We start from the raw sequence: 20,831 nt of genomic DNA on the forward strand, positions 1-20,831 counted from the left end.
AGGATTTCTGTAACTCATTTTGTTATCCAAGGCTTTTGAACCTCAAAATTTATTTTTCTCATGTCTGCCTTATTTTTCTAAGCATTCTGCACATTTCAGCTACTTCAGTAGTTTGTTGTTGAACCAATGATCTTATCCTGCACTTGTTCTGTGGAAGAATCCAGGAGTCATATTGCTCTGAGAACACTCCCTATCCCAAGGTGCATGGGAGATTATATATATATATATACACACTCACTCACACACACATACATATATATATTTAATACATTTTAAGTGGTTTGAAGCCACCTGTATTATAATTATATTATAAAATTATATGTTAATTTATACATTATATAAATATATGTTACATATATATTTTATGTAATATTATTTTTTATTTTATTATTTTAAAAAATCTACTAATATTTTATTGGGTCATTCAATCCCAGGACATCAAGAATGTAGAAGAAAGGGAAATGAGACAGCAAAAGATGGAAAACAAATACAAAGGTATGAATTACTAAGCTGGCCATTTCTTTAAAAAAAAAAAGATCGGTTTCTTGTCATCAGTGACTTGCCCAGACAGTCTCCATAGAATCATCCTGCCTTAGAATAAGAGTCTATCAGGTAAAGGAAGGGAAAGAAATATATTTGCCAGTTTCACATCTCTCATTGGTCAAAGCTTATCCTAGCACGTTGATCCTTGCCCAGTGCCTCCAGTCAGCTGCTGGGGAAGCACAAAAGCTCAGTGCTTCATCTGAGTCTGGAAGTGGTGTAAGTGGCGAGAGCCTCTGTGGGTGTAGGCAGTATTGCTTTAGCACAAGAGATGCTACTTTGGTACTACAGCAGCGAGCCAGAGGACCAGAGAACAAATGGAACTGAGCAAATAGTTAGGTATCCTAGAGAAGAATTAGAGCCTTGCTTCTCCAACCTGTAAAAGATTAGAGTCATCTGAAGAATTTTGGAAGCTATCTGATAATCCAGTGTTCAAATTATCTATTTCTGCATTAAAAAAATTACTCCAGGGAATTCCCTGGAGGTCTGGTGGTTAGGACTCTGTGCTCTCACTGCGGAGGGCTCCAGTTTGATCCCTGGTTGGGAAACAAAGATCCCACAGCCCATGCAGAGCAGCCCTCCCTCCCAAAAAATTACTCTAACACATGGCTTAAAAACCACTTAAAATATTTTATTAAATACATTAATATACTATCACAAATGAATATAATTATATAATATTACATTTGTATATTAATATGTAAATTTAAATATAATTAATATATGGTTTCTATTTATTTAATATACATTTAAGTGGTTTCTAAGGAACATAATATTAATATATTAATAAATATATTTATTTCATATATAATTTATGTATATATACTTACTATATATTTTATAATTTCTGTCATTAATTCTTCTGTAACCCATAAATTGTTTTTTAGAAGTATTTTAGAGTTTCCAAACTGAAAGCCTTTTCTAGTTTTTTAAAAAAATTAATGTCTAACTTAATTGCATTAAGTGATCAGAGAATGTTAACTGTATAATATTAATCCTTTGAAGTCTGTTGAGGCTAGCTTTATGGCTGAGTGCTGTGGTTTCTTTTTATAATGTTCCTAAGATAATATATATTCTCCAATTGTTATATATATATTTATATAAATTTATTTCTATAATATAATATATAAAATATATTTATATACATATTAGAAAAAATATATTTTCTAATAGACATATGTTACCTAATTATAATTGTGCTGTTCAAATCTTCTATATGCCTCCATGTATACACAAATGTATCAAAGACACTACAGGACTGTTCATAGCTGCTTTATTCACAATAGCAAATGTGGTAGTCAACTAGCTGACCTGCTTAGATCTCCTTTAAAGACAGGCTCTGCTGTGAGGAGTGTAGTCAATTGACACAGCAGTGTGCAGGGGCCTGTTAGTACTGGCTTTCAAGACCTGACTGTAAAAATTTCAGGGTATTTGCAAACTGTTTGTTAAACACAGCCATTATTAAAAATTAAGTTTTGCTAAATTGTAATTAAATAAATTATATTCAAAACAGAGATAATTTCTCAAAACTCTTCACTTCCTCTTCTGTTACTACATTTTACTTATACTTAGGCTCTCAAGATTATTTGCATCTACTCTATCTGTATGGTGGAAAAACTATATAATGGTGTCCTATTGGGCATCATTCCCCAAGTTCATGTTCAGTGATGTCACACTGGTTACTTGAAATTGGCCTTGGCGAGGGTACTGACATCATGGAAATCAGTGAGTGCTACAGGTTGGCTTTTAAACTTAAAACAATGAGGAAAATGCTAATAATACAGAAAAAACTTAGTGTGTGGTGTCTGTAGCTGTCACATTGTGAACAGCACAAAAATTTAAGGAAAATTCTTTTAGTATTAGAAAAGTATTTATCTATTCTAGCAAAAAAGTTACTCACACATTGGCAGACAAGTGAAATTCTGACATACATGTTGGTTGTTTCACTTTCATCTTAGTCATTAATATAAACAAAAATATCAACCAGCATTCATGCTGGAACTACATTCACCAGTTGCAACCATAGGTTGGCTATAGATACGAGTTCAGCAAAAACCAATGAAAGTACTCTGGGAGAATCAGTTGTGAGGGATTTACAGTAAAGAGTATGTTTTATTTATAAGTTGTGTGCTACAATTCTTTATATTACTAAAATTTATAAGTACAATCACATACACACACACTTTCTCCCAGAGAGCCAGTCATCAAACATTTACCAGCGTAACACTGGCTAACAGCCGGCAACCACAGCACTTCAGGGTTTTCTCACAGTGTTCCATTTGAGAACTTGCTCTTCAGAGGGAGTGCTAGCCAATGATTCAGGTGGCAGGGCTGGTAGGGTCTGGCCATGTCTGCTCTATGAGCAATCTTTGTGCTGGAGTTCTCTTTTTACCTGGCTGAGACTTTCTCAGACCTTCACTGTAGTTTCAACCTTCACCTACACAATTATTCTCCTTTCCCTCTCTTTTCTAAGGTGTCAGAATATATCTTGTCCTGAAAACATTCCTACTCCCATCCCTTTGTCTTTCACAGGAACTTCCCCCAATAACTCTCTTTCACTTCTAACTCCTTCCTGGTATCATCTTCCTGAAGGACCCAAACTGACAGCTGAAAAAATGGAAACAATAGGTGAGTGAATAAACTTAAGAAAGTGATAAAGACAATGTTAATGGCACGGATTAAATTTAAGAGTATGCCTTGACTGTAACTGTTACATTATGAATAGCACAAAATAATGAGGAAAATTCTTCCAGTATTGGAAAACTATTATCTCAGCAAAGAATACTATTCAGCAATTAAAAAGGAACAGACTACTCATATATACAACATGGATGAATCCCCAAAAGACAGTATGCTGATCAAAAGAAGTTAAGAGCAAAAGGAGTACATACAGTATGATTCCATTTATATGAAGTTCTATAACAGCCAAGGGAATGTGGAATGGGGAACAGACTGGGAAGGGGCACAAGGGATTTTTCTGGGATGACTGAAATGTTCTATCTCTTAATATGATTTCATGAGTGTACGCATTTGTCAAAACGCATCCAGCTATATATTTTTTTGTACAGTTAAAAAAAATATCTATTTATTTGGCTGTGCTGGGTGCGGCACACAGGATCTTCCTTGTGGCATGTGGGATCTTCAGTTGTGGCATGTGAATTCTTAGTTGCAGCATGTGGGATCTAGTTCCTTGACTAGGGATCAAACCGGGCCCCCTGCAATAGAAGCACAGAGTCTTAGCCACTGAACGTCCAGGGAGGTTTCCCAACTATACATTTAAGATCTATTCATTGCACTGTGTATGTTACATCTCAATACAAAAATAATTCTTCCTATGATGATGTAAGATTTGTCATTTTCTTCTTGTAGATCTGTCCATTTCTGCTGTATATATTTTGAGGCTATATTATTAGATATCTGCAAATTTATGTATATATAACTGAATGCTGTACATCTGAAACTAACACAACATTGTGAATCAACTATATTTCAATTAAAACAATTTTTAAAATATATCTGCAAATTTAGAATACTGCTGATGAGTGGAAGCTTTTCTGCACGTCTATAAACACATACAATGTGTCCTCCACACTCATTCCTTCTATCGTATTCTAGCCTAATCTTCCATTTGCAGTGCTTCAGCACGTAGACCTGTCTTGCTGGTTTTGGGTCGGACTTAAAACGAATCCCAAGAGGGGGACGTGCAGCCACAGAACTAGCTGCATGCAAATGACTGGAAGTCCCTTCTCCGGTCACTTGGGGCATCCATACCTCATGGGCTTCCAACTCTGGCTTCTGCTCAGAATCCAGCCAGCATCTGTTCCAGTGGTCGAAGCAAATGCTCAGTCAAAACAAAGAGCAGCCTGAAGAAGGTGAGGGAATAGGGGATTTTGCAAGTTCTCACACTCCAGACCAGCGAACAAGAAAGACTTGGTATAAAGGGCTCAGATCTCAGAGAAGGGTTCTAGACATCGCACGCTGCATACTCTACTTTTGTGGTGGCGGTGGCAGGTTGTAGGGCAGGGAGCGGGAGGAAGCTGAAGAATAGGGAGGGGAAGGTTGCTGCAGCCTCAGCCTCAGGAGATAGGGGCTTTAGGTATCAGGTGCCTGGACTGCACCACGCCTGCTATTTTAAAGCTAGGCCTCTCTTCCAGGCGCGTGGTGTAGGGGGAAGGCGTCATTTGAAGCACCCACATCCCAGATGGGAGATGTTGATGGGGGTGAGATGGAGATGACACTTGTCTGTGGCTACTGCTGGGCGCTCTCGCCCTCCGACCCCCACCACTATAAAGCTGAGCAACCCAAGGAGCAAACACGCGGTCCATACACTTGCACTTTCACTCACTGGTGGGTGGACCAGGCTCCACCCAACTCTGGGCTTTTATTGGTCAGCCGAGAAGAGATAGCTAGCAGCCTCCTCCGGATTGGTCGATTTCTGCTAGCTCTCAAGTCAATCAGAGTAGAAGGTACTGGACTCCCATTCTCTGGCTTCCGGGGGAACCATGTCGGGTAGCGGCATGCAAACCTTCCCGTCCTGAGGCCGCAACGTGATAACATCCCCAGCTTTCCTCTGCCGCCGCCGTCTCCTCCTAACAGGTTATTTCAATGAATAAAAATGCGCTTTTTCACTCACAAAACGTGTCGTTTCATTAGTATAATGTGAGAAGCCTGCGTTTAGGCAGTGAAGCGCGAAGGAGGGGAAGAGGTGCCCTATTCTGCCCACCAGCCCTCTAAACCAGCAAAGATTCAATACTGATTCCCGCTATCCAGGAGGCCCCCACTTCGGGCCTCCCGCAGCGGGCGCCGGTTTTGAGTGACTTTTGGCCCCTAGCGGCACCTGTAGCGTCCCTAGTTACCGGACCCCTAGTAACCACCTCCCCAAGCAAGGAGCCATCGGGCGCCTACGGCCGCGCCGGCTTCCACGCCCCGGGCCAGCGCGGGCGCTCAGGCCTCGGTGGCGTGGTGATGGCCGCCTCGCACCGAGCAGCGAAGCTGGCGGCCAGCAGTCTCCAAACCCCGGTCAATCCCAGCACCGGAGCGCGGGTCACCCATTACGAACGCAAAGACCCCGTAGAGTCCCTGTCGGCGGCGGCAGCGGCCTTGGAGGAGACGGAAGAGGAGGAGGAAGAGGCAGCGGGGCTGGCGCGGGCGCCGGTAATGCAGGGGCGGGAAGTGGGCTGGGGCTAGGCCCGGGGGGGTGCAGCTGGAGGCTGGTCGGCGACCTCGCTGGTGAGGCGAGGGCTGGGAAACGCGCGCCCTGTCCAGATCCCTCCCTACCGGTGAGCCTGGCCCACCACGTTCTCTGTGCTCCCACGGAATATACTCAAAACCAAGGCGTTGAAAAGTCTTTTAACTTTAACTGAAGAGATTGTTGTAAAAATTTCTTGGAGAGCATTTACGTTAGTCTGTTTCCAGAGAGTGAAAAGTACAGAACTTTACTCCTTATGCCCCAGCATCTGTTGGGAGTAGATATTTGCTTTTCTTTTTCTTTTCAACTTGAGGAAAACTGTTCTATCCATAGAGGATAACCCATAAAACGCAAGTGAATCAGCTGTGCTGTCAGGTGTGTTTTGTTGTCATCTTGATGTCTTGGTTATTAGTGCATTTTAATACAGAACATGAGAGATGATGTTTAAAACCAGCAAGAGTTCGCTGGGTAAATCAGACAAATATAGTTAAGCTTCCAGAGAAACAAATTACCGAGGTTCCAATGTTTCCACTCGGCTCTTAAGGGTGGGGTGAGACAGCTTTTTCACTGATCAATTTTCAGTGTCAAATGTGTTGTGACCACCTGTCTACCAGGTAGAGAGTCAAGTCTGCCATCGGCTCTATTCACTTAAAAGATGGGAACCTTGAATTTTAACTAGCAATCTGCAGACATAAACCTCCTTAACCCCAGTTAAAGATTCTTAATACCATTTGTCCAAAGCTTCTCAGATTCAAATCATTGTGGTCTAGGGCTAATAGAAATTACTGGATATTTTGGAATTCTAATCTCTTTAATCTACACTAAAACTGTTAATGAGAAAATCTGTAGCAACACCTTTTATGGGCAGTATTTTACCAACAGATAAACTACTTGAGGTTATCCAGAGTAAGGCAGATTGAGACCCTGAACATGAACCAGGGTCAGTGACCTAGGACCAGATTCATTCATGGTAAAGCTTCTCCTCAACACAAATTTCAGGAGCCAACGAAGGAGGCAAACTGATGTTGGAAAAAGATTTGAATGGAGAAAAAGGATTTGGAGTCCTGGGCTAGGATCTGTTCATTTGCTAGTTGATATTCAGAAGTAACTTCCTTCAATCTCAGTTTCCTTATCTGTAAAAGAACTATAATAACTGTCTCTCTTTCTTGTCTCACTGGGCTATTATGATAACCAAATGAGAGAGTATGTTATAGCTAAAGGACAGCTTGTATAAATTAGTAATAATAATAACAACTGCCAGTGGGACTGTTATTTGAACAACTCTCGCAAAGATTAAGTTCTACTTTGGCTTGCTGTGGTGGAGGAAGCAGTCAGTTCTGTAGTCACAGGTATACGTCCAGAGTGTCCTGGTAAACTGCAGATCTGTATGAGAAACGTCACCTTAGGAGAGGTTACTTTAATGAGCTAATTTCCAAGGGGCATGGTCCTACTGAAAAAAAAAAAAAAAAAGGAAGCTAAGTTTGGAGTTTGACACTGTTTTGAGACCACTGTACTTGAAGGATCCAAAAGCAAATCTGGATAAGCTGCCACTGTAGAAGGCCTGATGGTCAGAGGACATGGGGTTGGCAGACAAAGCACTGAAAAGCCAAGGAGAGTGCAGGAGCCAAGCTTTGCCTTCTTCACAGTTTGGCTTGGTCTCCACCTTGGGTTTTTTATTTTTCTATTTATTTGTTTTATTTATTTATTTATTTTGGCTGCATTGGGTCTTTGTTGCAGTGTGCGGGCTTCTCGTGGTGTCTTCTCTTGTTGCAGAGCACAGGCTCTAGGTGCGCGGGTTTCAGTAGTTGCAGCACATGGGCTCAGTAGTTGTGGCGCACGGGCTTAGTTGCTCTGCAGCATGTGGGATCTTCCCGGACCAGGGCTCGAACCCGTGTCCCCTGCATTGGGAGCACAGAGTCTTAACCACTGCACCACCAGGGAAGTCCCTCCACCTTGGTTTTTTAAAGGTTAGTTTGTCTCAACTTCATCATCTATAAGATGGAGTAAACTCAGCTTACCAGAATCACCACACAAAATTGATTAGAGAACCAACTGTCACAGTAGGCCCCTTTAAGTCCTTTGGTTTGCCAAAGCAACCCCCGCCCCACCGCCGGCTCCATGCATACCCCTTGCAGGACTCTGTGCCCATATAGGGCACTAAGCCATATTTCTTGAATCTAGCCTCAGTTGGAGATAACAGTTCATAGACCTTTATGGGGTTGATGATGACATGGGTAAAGCACTATTCTATAATTCACAGTTAAAATTTCACTGACTTTCCTAATGGGATGGCCTTCTATTTTTCAACAAATATTGAGCATTTATTAAGTGCGAGTCACAGACTATTCAGTAGTAAATGAAGCAGACATAGCTCATGTCCTTAGAGTGCTTCCATTCTGATGGGGAAGTTAGACAATAAAAAATGAACAAATGATTATAAGACAGGAAATGTTGGGAAAGAAATGAACAGGTTACTATAATTAAAAAAAGAAATAGGAAGGAACCTATTTCAGTGAGTTAACATTTAAGCCAATGCCTGATTGATGAGAAAGAGCAGCCATTTGAAGAGTGGGGAGGGAAAAGCATTCCAGGCAAAGGGAGTGGCATATGCAGAGGCCCAAAGATAGGAAGAGAGAGAGTTTTGTGTGATTAAGGATCTGAAAGAAAGCCAATGGGACTGGAGAAGAGAGAGGGGGAGAGGGGAGGGGATGAGGTTGGAGAGGTAAGGAGGGTCTTGTAGACCAAGGTAAGGAGTTTAGTGTTTATTGCAGGTGCAGTGAGAGGTCCTTGAAGACTTTTAAGAGATCTGACATGTTCCTATTTACATTTTAAAACGCTGACTCTGGTGGCTTTGTGGAGAATGATTGGAGGGTTTGACAAAGAAAGGAGACTGGGTAGGAGGCTTTTGCAGTAATTCAGGTGCCAGAAGTGGTGGCTTGGACCTAGAGCCCAGGGGAGATGGCAAGAAATGGACAGATTGCATAGGACTTAGATTAGATTGGATGTGAAGGCCAAGGAAGAAGTCAAGAATGCTCATTCCCACGTTTCTTGTTTGACCAGCTGCACAGAAGATAACGTCATTTACTGAATTGTGGGTAACTTGGGGAGGAATAGATTCAGGGGCTGGGTGGGAATCAAGGTTTCAGTTTTGAACATGGTAAATTTGAGATACCTGTGAAACTACCAAGTGGAAAGATGTAGGAAGCAGTTGGGCCTATGAAACTGTAGTCCTGTTGGGTGTGGGATGGAGAATCTCCATCTGGGAGTTTTCAGCGTTTTTGAAGCACTGGATTAAGTCACTTAAGGGGAGACTTCAGAGAAGGAAGAGAAGGGGCCTAGTATAGAACTCTTAAAACCCTTGACATTTAACAGGTAGAGAAAAAGGGGGCAAAAGAGATTAAGACCAGCTACAGTGGTAGAAGAATTATTGCAGGGGTGTGGAAGTTTCCAATTCATTGGTTTCAATGCTAAGGGAAAGGGGCAAATGCTGCTAAGAGAAGGACACTTCATCCCCGAAGCAGGAGGGAAGGAGCAAAGGGGCACAAAGGCAGGCAGTTTTGTAGATGGGAAGATGAGGGAACTTCCCTCTGACGGTTTTTTTTTTTTAACTGAAGAAATAAAGGAATTATCATGGGCAGTTGGGAGTCGGGGTGGGAGCAGGTAGAAGAGCAAGGGACAGGTAGGCAGGATCTCTGGGGCAGTGTGAGAGCCACTTCCAGAAGGAGCACGGGAGGTACCAGGCAGACCAAGTAGCCATGAGAAATTGTTCATTTTTAAATTTAGTATTAATATTCACAAAACATTCTTTTTCTTTTTTTAAGTTACATTTTAATTATAGAAGTAATACATGAACACATTCTCCTTTTAAAATTTCAAATGTTATATCGTGCTTGCTTCGGCAGCACATATACTAAAATTGGAACGATACAGAGAAGATTAGCACGGCTCCTGCGCAAGGATGACACGCAAATTAGTGAAGTGTTCCATATTTTTATAAAGATGTTAAAAAAAATGTTATAAATAAGGCTTAGGCCCTTTTAACACTTCTCCCCTCAAAAAGAAAATCTGGTTCCCCCCTCCCTCCTCATCAGTAGCCACTGTTTTGAAACTGATATATATTCTGGGCTTTTTCCTGTCTCCTGTGTACATAATATTTTAATATATGGTAGCATTTTATAGATACATATTGTTCTGCCACTTGCTTTTTTTCTCTTATGTACATTTAGATCTGCCTCATTCCTTACAAATCCCTTTAATGCAAAAAACTTTTTAAATAAAAATTCCATAATTGTAGATGATAGTAGATCGACTATAACACAAATAATTATGAGTGCTGATTACTAATGAAGCAACATGTGTTGGAAGGAGACATCATCTAACTGGGTCAAGCCAATCTAGGGAAGATTATCCTGTAATCTAGTGGCTGCATGTACAACAACATTCCACAGAAAGCTCAACAATTAAAGGGAAAGGGTGCTATTTTAGGCTCTTGGAAAATAATGTCCTTGGCCTAGATTATTTGAACTACTAAATGTTTCCTTCTGTGTGGAGACAATTTAAGATGAAATTAGAGTTGGAAGTTGCTTACTAACCATTTATCTGTTTTGGGTAAAACACTGTGATATCAGTTTATCCGAAAAGTTCAGGCTAGTGTTACCAGTATTAAGCTGAAATGGAATGGATACTGTGCAAAATCAGTGCGTAAGTATAATTATCATTTGCCACATCTCTTCAGAAGCTACTCATCCTTCTATATCTTTTTTTTTTTTTTTTTTTTTTGCGGTACGCGGGCCTCTCACTGTTGTGGCCTTTCCCATTGCGGAGCACAGGCTCCGGATGCGCAGGCTCAGCGGCCATGGCTCACGGGCCCAGCCGCTCCGCGGCATGTGGGATTTTCCAGACTGGGGCACGAACCCGTGTCCCCTGCATCGGCAGGCGGACTCTCAACCACTGCGCCACCAGGGAAGCCCCCTTCTATATCTTTTTCAAACAGTTTTTCCAGGTTCAAATAAACTTCATCCTTTCTGTGAAAATGATTGTTATAAGGCCTTGTTTTAAGGAATGTTCTAAAAGAATGAATGGAGAGCACGTGGATGCTTTTGCCTAAAAGCGAGTCTTTGGAATATCCACTCTGTTTCAATGGTAGTTTTTGGAAAATAAGCCCTTTCCTTAATACTCAGTAGGATATCACTCTTAAGCAGCCAATATTTCTTTGATTCAGTCTTTATGAGGGAATACCTGTCCTCTTCCCTTGGGAGAAACTTAATATTGTTTTAGCTGGACATTGGCTCATCCAACAAATACTTATTGAGCGTCTGCCATTGGCCAGGCACTTTTCTAGGCACTGGGGACACAACTGAACGAAGCACACAAACGCTTGCTTTTGTGATGCTCACTTTTTGGTGGGGGCAGGCATCCAGTACACAAATCAGCAGAGATATCAGTTGGTGGTGAGTACTTATGAGAGAAAGCAGCAAAGGGAGGCTGACAGTGAGTCAGGGGAGAGGCTGTAATTTCAAACAGGGTAGTCAATGAAGGCCTTGCTGAGAAGATGACATTTTGAGTGAAGGTCTGAAGGAGTGAGCAGGTGGGCTGTTCAGATATCTGGAGGCAGAGAGAGGGAACAGTAAGCCCTTGAAGTGATCTTGCTGATTCTGTGAGCTTCGGAAAAACTGCAAACTGGAATCCGCCGCTTCTGCTAGTACGAGCTCCTGCCGCCAGGATGGACGAGGAACCCTGCTGGGGCGGTACAAGCGATTAGCAGATGGAGAACTAACAGGAAGGAATAAGTCCCTGCTTCTTCCTCCAGCCTTGCAGTCTCCCTGTAGCCCCACTATTAGCAGAGTCTAGCGGGAAGCAGCTGGCAAAGTGGAAATGCGGTTTGCAGAGTCCCAAGCCCAGCATCACATAGCACGGCTTTGGAGCTGAGACACCAGTTTAACACCTGGCTCACATACTTTATGTATCGTAAAGCTGAAGTTCAAAAGGCTAGGGCCCACGTCACATGGCTAAGAAGTGCAGAACCTAGGCATGAATGAGAATGCTGACACCACGTCTGTAATCTTTTCCCCACGCCACGAGAACGCTCCAAACTGAAAAGTTACTTAACTTTCATCAAACCCTTTCAGCGTTGAAGGGTTGTAAAGGGGCTGAAACCAGGTGACGCGTGAGTGGTCAGGAGCCAGTGGTAGACAAGAAACAGAAACCACCGCCTGTTTGCCCTAACTTCCCTTTCCAGGCTTGCTTCCCAAAATTACTTTATGCATTTTTACTTTCCTTTTAGCCTGCAGCTGTGTGCACGTTGCTTTCCACCACGCACCACCGCCCCCATCCCCAACACTTTTGCTAACGTCATTTCCTTTGGAGTGCCTGTTCCCTCTTTCCCCATATATAATACTTTCCATGATCCTCCAGATTCTTCCATTCGTTGACTCAGCCCAAATATCACCTCCTCTAGGAAGCCTCCCCTTATCTTCCAAACTCAAACCAAACCAAAGCTCCCTTCTTTCTTTTTTTTTTTTGGCGGTACGCGGGCCTCTCACTGTTGTGGCCTCTCCCGTTGCGGAGCACAGGCTCCGGACGCCCAGGCTCAGCAGCCATGGCTCACGGGCCCAGCTGCTCCGCGGCATGTGGGATCTTCCCGGACCGGGGCACAAACCCGTGTCCCCTGCATAGGCAGGCGGACTCTCAACCACTGCGCCACCAGGGAAGCCCAAAGCTCCCTTTTTTTAAATACCCTTATCACTTTGTTGCTGAACTCAAGTTTGTGTGCCCAATGCACAGTGAAGCCAAACAAACCAAAATAGTGGAGTTTGGAGCAGAGAAAGGTTTATTGCAGCCCCAAGCAAGGAGAATAGGCGGCTTGTGCTCAAAAAGCCCAAACTCCCCTGATGGGGAAGAGTTTTTATAGGCAGAATTAGGGGGGAGGGCTGCAGGGTGTGTAACCTTTCTCTGATTGGTTGATGGGGAGGTAACAGGGTGGTGTTCCAGGAATCTCAGTCGTCAGCCTTCTGGTTCCAGCCAGTCTGGGGCCATGTGCTTAGGCTTAGCCTAAAGTTACCATCCTCCACCTGGGTGGGGGTCTTAGTTCCTGTAGAAGAACTCAGAGATTCGTATCAGATTGTTATGTATATCCCTTGAGAAGGAACCAGGACCCTCCGCTTTCCTCCACTACTGTTTCTTGACTGTTTTTCCTTTGTTTCTGCATTCCCTCACTCCTCGAATTAGTTACTGTTTGAATCTGCCCTTTGAAATGGGGACACAGAAAGACTTCTGTGCTGAGGAGGACCCCACAGGGTTCTGCTCAGTTTCAACTAGACCTTTGTATCTCTCATGACCACTGTCCATTTCATGTTAGTCCTCCTGTCACTGCTTATTTAGATGCTGGTGTTTGCCAACATTTCCATCCTCAGGTTCTTGCCTCTCATTGCCCACAGGCAGCCTTATCCACACCCAAGGATGCACCTGCACTTCTGTGTGCATTGCTGGCTCCCATATCTCCATCTCCAGCCCAGCCTTCTTACCAGGTCTCCAGACCTATTTTCCCCCCTGTTTCCTATACATTTGGCTGCCCTACTATCCTCTCACACTTAGTGTGTCTAAAACAGAGATTAGTTTCCTTTCCCTAAAATACTCTTCCTCCCTGTATTCCCTATATTAATGAATGGAAGCCCCATCATCTACCTAGACATACAGCACTCCAAACAGAAACCTTTTCAATTTCTTGCCCACAGTCCAGGCTATTATCAAGTTGATGATTCAGCTTCTTAAATCTCCCAAGGTAGCCTCCTTTCTTGTGTTCCTGGTGCTGTTCCCTAATTCTGCCCTTAATACCTCTAACTCGGACCCTTGCAGTAGCCCATGAACTGCCGCCAACCTTGCTTCCCTTCACTACACCTCACTTGCTACCAGAGAGTCCTTCTGAGTGTTACTGACCATGTCTCTCCTCTGCTCACATCCTTTAAGGCTCCTGTTGCCTGTGGCTTGACCCCCTGGACTCTTGGTACTCTTGGTTGGGCTTTTTTTTTTTTTTTAAATATTTATTTATTTGGGGCTGTGTCAGGTCTTTGTTGCAGCACTCAGGATCTTTCGTTGCAGTGCACAGGCTCTTCGTTGTGGCACGTGGGCTTCTCTCTAGTTGTAGTGCAGCACAGGCTCAGTAGTTGTGGCACGTGGGCTCACTAGTTGTGGTGCCCAGGCTTAGTTGCCCCATGGCATGTGGGATCTTAGTTTGACCAGGATCGAACCCACATCCTCTGCATTGGAAGGCAGATTCTCAACCACTGGACCACCAAGGAGGTCCCTTGGTTGGGGCTCTTGACATGCCTTTTTCACCTTGCTTCCCATCCTCCTGTGCTCCATATGCCCTATTCCCCACCCCCACTCAGACTATATACCTCTCTCCGAGCACAGCATGCCTGTTCCTTCCTCTTGTGGCTAAAAACCCTCCTGCCCTTGGGAGGAGTGTGGTGTGTCTTTGGAGCCTAATAGACTTGGGATTGGATCCCAGCTCTACTTACTAGCTGTGTGACTGTAGGCAGGTCACCTAACTCCTCTGAGCCTCAGTTTCCTCACCGAGGACAGAGTACCTGCCAGTTGCATCATCATGAAGTAACATGATGAATGTTCTAGCACTGTGCCTCAGTTTCTCTGTTTTTCACTGTTTCCCTGCTCTGGCAAACTTTGTCCTTATCCAGCCTTATGTCTCCCGTCTGGCTCACCTCTGCAAATTTTGTCTCTTCTTTCCCCCAGTCAGAATTAGGTATTCCTTCTGTGAGCTCTCATGGTCTCTGATATTGTAACATACATGGTCACTCATCTGTCTACCTGCTCAGCTGGGAGCAACTCGTGGGCAGGAATCAGGAGTTCTGTCTCATCCAGAGTCTGCTATCAATTATTTATCTACATGTCCTGTCCTAAACTAGCTGGAAGCTTCTCGAAGGTGGAGTTTTCATCTGATTTGTATCTTTCAGCAGCTAGCTGAGTGCTGGGTGTCTCTAAATATTGAATGAATGACAAAATTAACAAAGTACTTGTTCCCACAGCTAAGAAGGTAATGGTGAAGAACACATACAGGAACAGCAAAAGATATCAGAAAATTCTCTTAATTGAGTTGTATGACTCATAAAGCAATTCTCCAATTTATTTGGCAATAAATTTCTGCACACTGTTTCTACTGAAGGAAACTTGTTTTCCTTTGTTTTCTCTAAGTTATCCCGAGTGGTAAAACACTGGCCTCCTGTACACTGTTTTTAGCCCATTAAAATATTATATCTATAAATATTATTTAAAACTGACTCTTCTGAATTTTCCTGGGAGACACTACTCAGATTTATTTTCTAGAGTCTTATCAGATTGGATCTCTAATTTTCCATTGGCAAATATGCTTTTTCCATTTTGAGTCTGTTTCAGGCACTAAGCTAAATTTAACGCCATGGTCAGCAGCCTTTTATGCATAGTATCATAAATAATTTCAGTTGTTTCTCACCTGAGAAAATATAATTTTTTTTTATTTGTGGAGAATATGGGGTTTTACCTCTTTAGCTGCCTCAGTTAAAAGAACTTTGAAAGGTATGCGAAAGGAATTAGGGGAAAAGATCAGTCATGCCCTTCTAGGCATGTATATAGAATACCCACCCTATGTGTTCTTGTTCTGTTGTCACCCCACAGTCCCCGTCACCGTGGGAGCTACTGCTCTTGGTGCCCACGGGAGCGGCTATTCCGGAAGTCCCTCCCACCTCCTCCCAGGCCCTCCTACTCCCTCCTGAGGTACCCGCCCTCCCCACCCCGCCTCCCGTACCGTACCCCTGCGGACATCCTGGAGGGCTTTTCCCTGGCTCCTTGATGAGCCCCTGAGAACCTTGTTCCCTCCATTCTTGCATTCCCCTGACTTTTCTGTTCCCCGCTCTTCTCTCCATTGGAACACCCACCCTGGGGGCCCACAGTGCAGAGCCCAGCTGTGGGCTACGGTTGCTTGGTTTGCAGCCCGAGGAACTATGTTCTTCGTCTCAGGTAAACCTACACTCAGAAAGAGTTTTTTTTTTTTTTTTTTTTTAACACCTTTATTGGAGTATAATTGCTTTACAATGGTGTGTCAGTTTCTGCTTTATAACAAACTGAATCAGTTATACATATACATATGTTCCCATATCTCTTCCCTCTTGCGTCTCCCTCCCTCCCACCCTCCCTATCCCACGACTCTAGGCGGTCACATAGCGCCAAGCTGATCTCCCTGTGCTATCCGGCTGCTTCCCACTAGCTATCTATTTTATGTTTGGTAGTGTATATATGTCCATGCCACACTCTCACTTTGTCACAGCTTACCCTTCCCCCTCCCCATATCCTCAAGTCCATTCTCTAGTAGGTGTGTGTCTTTATTGCCGTCTTGCCCCTAGGTTCTTCATGACCTTTTTTTTTTTCTTAGATTCCATATATATGTGTTAGCATACGGTATTTGTTTTTCTCCTTCTGACTTACTTCACTCTGTATGACAGTCTCTACGTCCATCCACCTCACTACAAATAACTGAATTTCGTTTCCTTTTATGGCTGAGTAATATTCCATTGTATATATGTGCCACATCTTCTTTATCCATTCATCTGTTGATGGACACTTAGGTTGCTTCCATGTCCTGGCTATTGTAAATAGAGCTGCAATGAACATTTTGGTACATGACTCTTTTTGAATTATGGTTTTCTCAGGGTATATGCCCAGTAGTGGGATTGCTGTGTTGTATGGTAGCTCTATTTTTAGTTTTTGTTTTGTTTTGTTTTGTTTTGTGGTACGTGGGCCTCTCACTGTTATGGCCTCTCCCATTGCGGAGCACAGGCTCTGGACGCGCAGGCTCAGCGGCCATGGCTCATGGGCCTAGCCGCTCCGCGGCATGTGGGATCTTGCCGGACCGGGGCACGAACCCGTGTCCCCTGCATCGGCAGGCGGACTCTCAACCACTGCGCCACCAGGGAAGCCCTCTATTTTTAGTTTTTTAAGGAAACTCCATACTGTTCTCCATAGTGGCTGTATCAATTTACATTCCCACCAACAGTGCAAGAGGGTTCCCTTTTCTCCACACCTTCTCCAGCATTTATTATTTGTAGATTTTTTGATGATGGCCATTCTGACCGGTGTGAGATGATATCTCATTGTAGTTTTGATTTGCATTTCTCTAATGATTAATGATGTTGAGCATCCTTTCATGTGTTTGTTGTCAATCTGTATATCTTCTTTGGAGAAATGTCTATTTAGGTCTTCTGCCCATTTTCGGATTGGGTTGTTTGTTTTTTTGATATTTAGCTGCATGAGCTGCTTGTAAATTTTGGAGATTCTTTGTCAGTTGCTTCATTTGCAAATGTTTTCTCCCATTCTGAGGGTTGTCTTTGTTTTTTTTTTTTTTTGCGGTACGTGGGCGTCTCACTGTTGTGGCCTCTCCCATTGTGGAGCACAGGCTCTGGACGCGCAGACTCAGCAGCCATGGCTCACGGGCCCACTGCTCCGCGGCATGTGGGATCCTCCCGGACCTGGGCACGAACCCGCGTCCCCTGCATCGGCAAGCGGACTCTCAACCACTGCGCCACCAGGGAAGCCCCTGAGGGTTGTCTTTTTGTCTTGTTTATGGTTTCCTTTGCTGTGCAAAAGCTTTGAAGTTTCATTAGGTCCCATCTGTTTATTTTTGTTTTTATTTCCATTTCTCTAGGAGGTGGATCAAAAATGATCTTGCTGTGATTTATGTCATAGAGTGTTCTGCCTACGTTTTCCTCTGAGAGTTTGATAGTGTCTGGCCTTACATTTAGGTCTTTAATCCATTTTGAGTTTATTTTTGTGTATGGTGTTAGGGAGTGTTCTAATTTCATACTTTTATATGTACCTGTCCAGTTTTCCCAGCACCACTTATTGAAGAGGCTGTCTTTTCTCCACTGTATATTCTTGCCTCCTTTATCAAAGATAAGGTGAACATATGTGCATGGGTTTATCTCTGGGCTTTGTATCCTGTTGCATTGACCTATATTTCTGTTTTTGTGCCAGTACCATACTGTCTTGATTACTGTAGGTTTGTAGTATAGTCTGAAGACAGGGAGTCTGATTCCTCCAGCTCCATTTTTCTTTCTCAAGATTGCTTTGGCTATTCGGGGTCTTCTGTGTTTCCACACAAATTGTGTAATTTTTTCTTCTAGTTCTGTGAAAAATGCCAGTGGTAGTTTGATAGGGATTGCATTGAATCTGTAGATTGCTTTGGGTAGTAGAGTCATTTTCACAATGTTGATTCTTCCAATCCAAGAACATGGTATATCTCTCCATCTGTTTGTATCATCTTTAATTTCTTTCATCAGTGTCTTATAATTTTCTGCATACAGGTCTTTTGTCTCCTTAGGTAGGTTTATTCCTAGATATTTTATTCTTTTTGTTGCAGTGGTAAATGGGAGTGTTTCCTTAATTTCACTTTCAGATATTTCATCATTAGTGTATAGGAATGCTAGAGATTTCTGTGCATTAATTTTGTATCCTGCTACTTTACCAAATTCATTGATTAGCTCTAGTAGTTTTCTGGTAGCTTTTCTAGGATTCTCTATGTATAGTATCATGTCATCTGCAAACAGTGACAGCTTTACTTCTTCTTTTCTGATTTGGATTCCTTTTATTTCTTTTTCTTCTCTGATTGCTGTGGCTAAAACTTCCAAAACTATGTTGAATAATAGTGGTGAGAGTGGGCAACCGTGTCTTGTTTGTTCCTGATCTTAGTGGATATGGTTTCAGTTTTTCACCACTGAGGATGATGTTGGCTGTGGGTTTGTCATATATGGCCTTTATTATGTTGAGGAAAGTTCCCTCTATGCCTACTTTCTGCAGGGTTTTTATCATAAATGGGTGTTGAATTTTGTCAAAGCTTTTTCTGCGTCTATTGAGATGATTATATGGTTTTCCTCCTTCAGTTTGTTAAAATGGTATATCACATTGACTGATTTACGTATATTGAAGAATCCTTGCATTCCTGGAATAAACCCCACTTGATCATGGTATATGATCCTTTTAACGTGCTGTTGGATTCTGTTTGCTAGTATTTTGTTGAGGATTTTTGCATCTATGTTCATAAGCGATATTGGCCTGTAGTTTTCTTTCTTTGTGACATCTTTGTCTGGTTTTGGTATCAGGGTGATGGTGGCGTCGTAGAATGAATTTGGGAGTGTTCCTCCCTCTGCTATATTTTGGAAGAGTTTGAGAAGGATAGGTGTTAGCTCTTCTCTAAATGTTTGATTGAATTCGCCTGTGAATCCATCTGGTCCTAGGCTTTTGTTTGTTGGAAGATTTTTAATCACAGTTTCAATTTCAGTGCTTGTGATTGGACTGTTCATATTTTCTATTTCTTCCTGATTCAGTCTTGGAAGTTTATACGTTTCTAAGAATTTGTCCATTTCTTCCAGGTTGTCCATTTTATTGGCATAGAGTTGCTTGTAGTAATCTCTCATGATCCTTTGTATTTCTGCAGTGTCAGTTGTTATTTCTCCTTTTTCATTTCTAATTCTATTGATTTGAGTCTTCTCCCTGTTTTTCTTGATGAGTCTGGCTAATGGTTTATCAATTTTGTTTATCTTCTCAAAGAACCAGCTTTTAGTTTTATTGATCTTTGCTATCATTTCCTTCATTTCTTTTTATTTCTGATCTGATCTTTATGATATCTTTTCTTCTGCTAACTTTGGAGTTTTTTTGTTCTTCTTTCTCTAATTGCTTTAGGTGTAAGGTTAGGTTGTTTATTTGAGTTGTTTCTTGTTTCTTAAGGTAGGATTGTATTGTTATAAACTTCCCTCTTAGAACTGCTTTTGCTGCATCCCAAAGGTTTTGGGTCGTCGTGTTTTCATTGCCATTTGCTTCTAGGTATTTTTTGATTTCCTCTTTGATTTCTTCAGTGATCTCTTGGTTATTAAGTAGTGTATTGTTTAGCCTCCATGTGTTTGTATTTTTTGCAGATTTCTTCCTGTAATTGATATCTAGCCTCATAGCGTTGTGGTCAGAAAAGATACTTGATATGATTTCAATTTTCTTAAATTTACCAAGGCTTGATTTGTGACCCAAGATATGACCTATCCTGGAGAATGTTCCATGAGCACTTGAGAAGAATGTGTATTCTGTTGTTTTTGGATGGAATATCCTATAAATATCAATTAAGTTCATCTTGTTTAATGTATCATTTAAAGCTTGTGTTTCCTTATTTATTTTCATTTTGGATGATCTGTCCGTTGGTGAAAGTGGGGTGTTAAAGTCCCCTACTATGATAGTGTTACTGTTGATTTCCCCTTTTATGGCCGTTAGTATTTGCCTTATGTATTGAGGTGCTCCTATGTTGGGTGCATAAATATTTACAATTGTTATATCTTCTTCTTGGATCAATCCCTTCATCATTATGTAGTGTCCTTCTTTGTCTCTTGTAATAGTCTTTGTTTTAAAGTCTATTTTGTCAGATATGAGAATTGCCACTCCAGGTTTCTTTTGATTTCAATTTGCATGGAATATCTTTTTCCATCCCCTGACTTTCAGTCTGTATGTGTCCCTAGGACTGAAGTGGGTCTCTTGTAGACAGCATATATACGGGTCTTGTTTTTGTATCCATTCAGCCAGTCTATGTCTTTTGGTTGGAAAATTTAATCCATTTACATTTAAGGTAATTATCGATATGCATGTTCCTATTACCATTTTCTTAATTGTTTTGGGTTTGTTATCGTAGGTGTTTTCCTTCTCTTGTGTTTCCTTCCTAGAGAAGTTCCTTTAGCATTTGTTGTAAAGCTGGTTTGGTGGTGCTGAATTCTCTTAGCTTTTGCTTGTCTGTAAAGGTTTTAATTTCTCCATCAAATCTAAATGAGGGGGCTTCCCTGGTGGCACAGTGGTTGGGAGTCCACCTGCCGACTCAGGGGACATGGGTTCATGCCCCAGTCTGGGAGGATCCCACATGCCACGGAGCGGCTGGGCCTGTGAGTCATGGCCACTGAGCCTGCGCGTCCAGAGCCTGTGCTCCACAACGGGAGAGGCCATAGTAGTGAGAGGCCTGTGTACCGCAAAAAAAAAAAAAAAAAAGTTTGAAATCTGAATGAGATCCTTGCTGGGTAGAATAATCTTG

At 42.4% G+C, this 20,831-nt stretch overlaps 1 protein-coding gene and 1 long non-coding RNA gene across 3 annotated transcripts in view; one reads left to right on the forward strand and one right to left on the reverse strand.

Annotated features, from left to right (window-relative positions):
• Positions 1-2,782: 2,782 nt before the first annotated feature.
• Positions 2,783-5,123, reverse strand: LOC307196488. Its single transcript, XR_013831157.1, has 3 exons — positions 4,886-5,123; positions 4,312-4,403; positions 2,783-3,755 (listed from the first exon to the last, which is right to left on the reverse strand). It is a non-coding gene; the product is annotated as an uncharacterized lncRNA (long non-coding RNA).
• Positions 5,124-5,369: 246 nt separating this feature from the next.
• Positions 5,370-20,831, forward strand: part of FAM161A (FAM161 centrosomal protein A) — a 33,350-nt gene continuing 17,888 nt past the window's right edge. For both annotated transcript variants that reach the window (XM_079941438.1, XM_079941439.1), the window contains exon 1: positions 5,370-5,694. In XM_079941438.1, coding sequence (XP_079797564.1) covers positions 5,506-5,694 — 189 coding nt within the window. In that variant the 5' untranslated portion in view covers positions 5,370-5,505. The remainder of the gene's footprint in view (positions 5,695-20,831) is intronic.

This window comes from Stenella coeruleoalba (assembly GCF_951394435.1).
Source record: "Stenella coeruleoalba genome assembly, chromosome: 13".
NCBI classification, from domain to species: domain Eukaryota; kingdom Metazoa; phylum Chordata; class Mammalia; order Artiodactyla; family Delphinidae; genus Stenella; species Stenella coeruleoalba.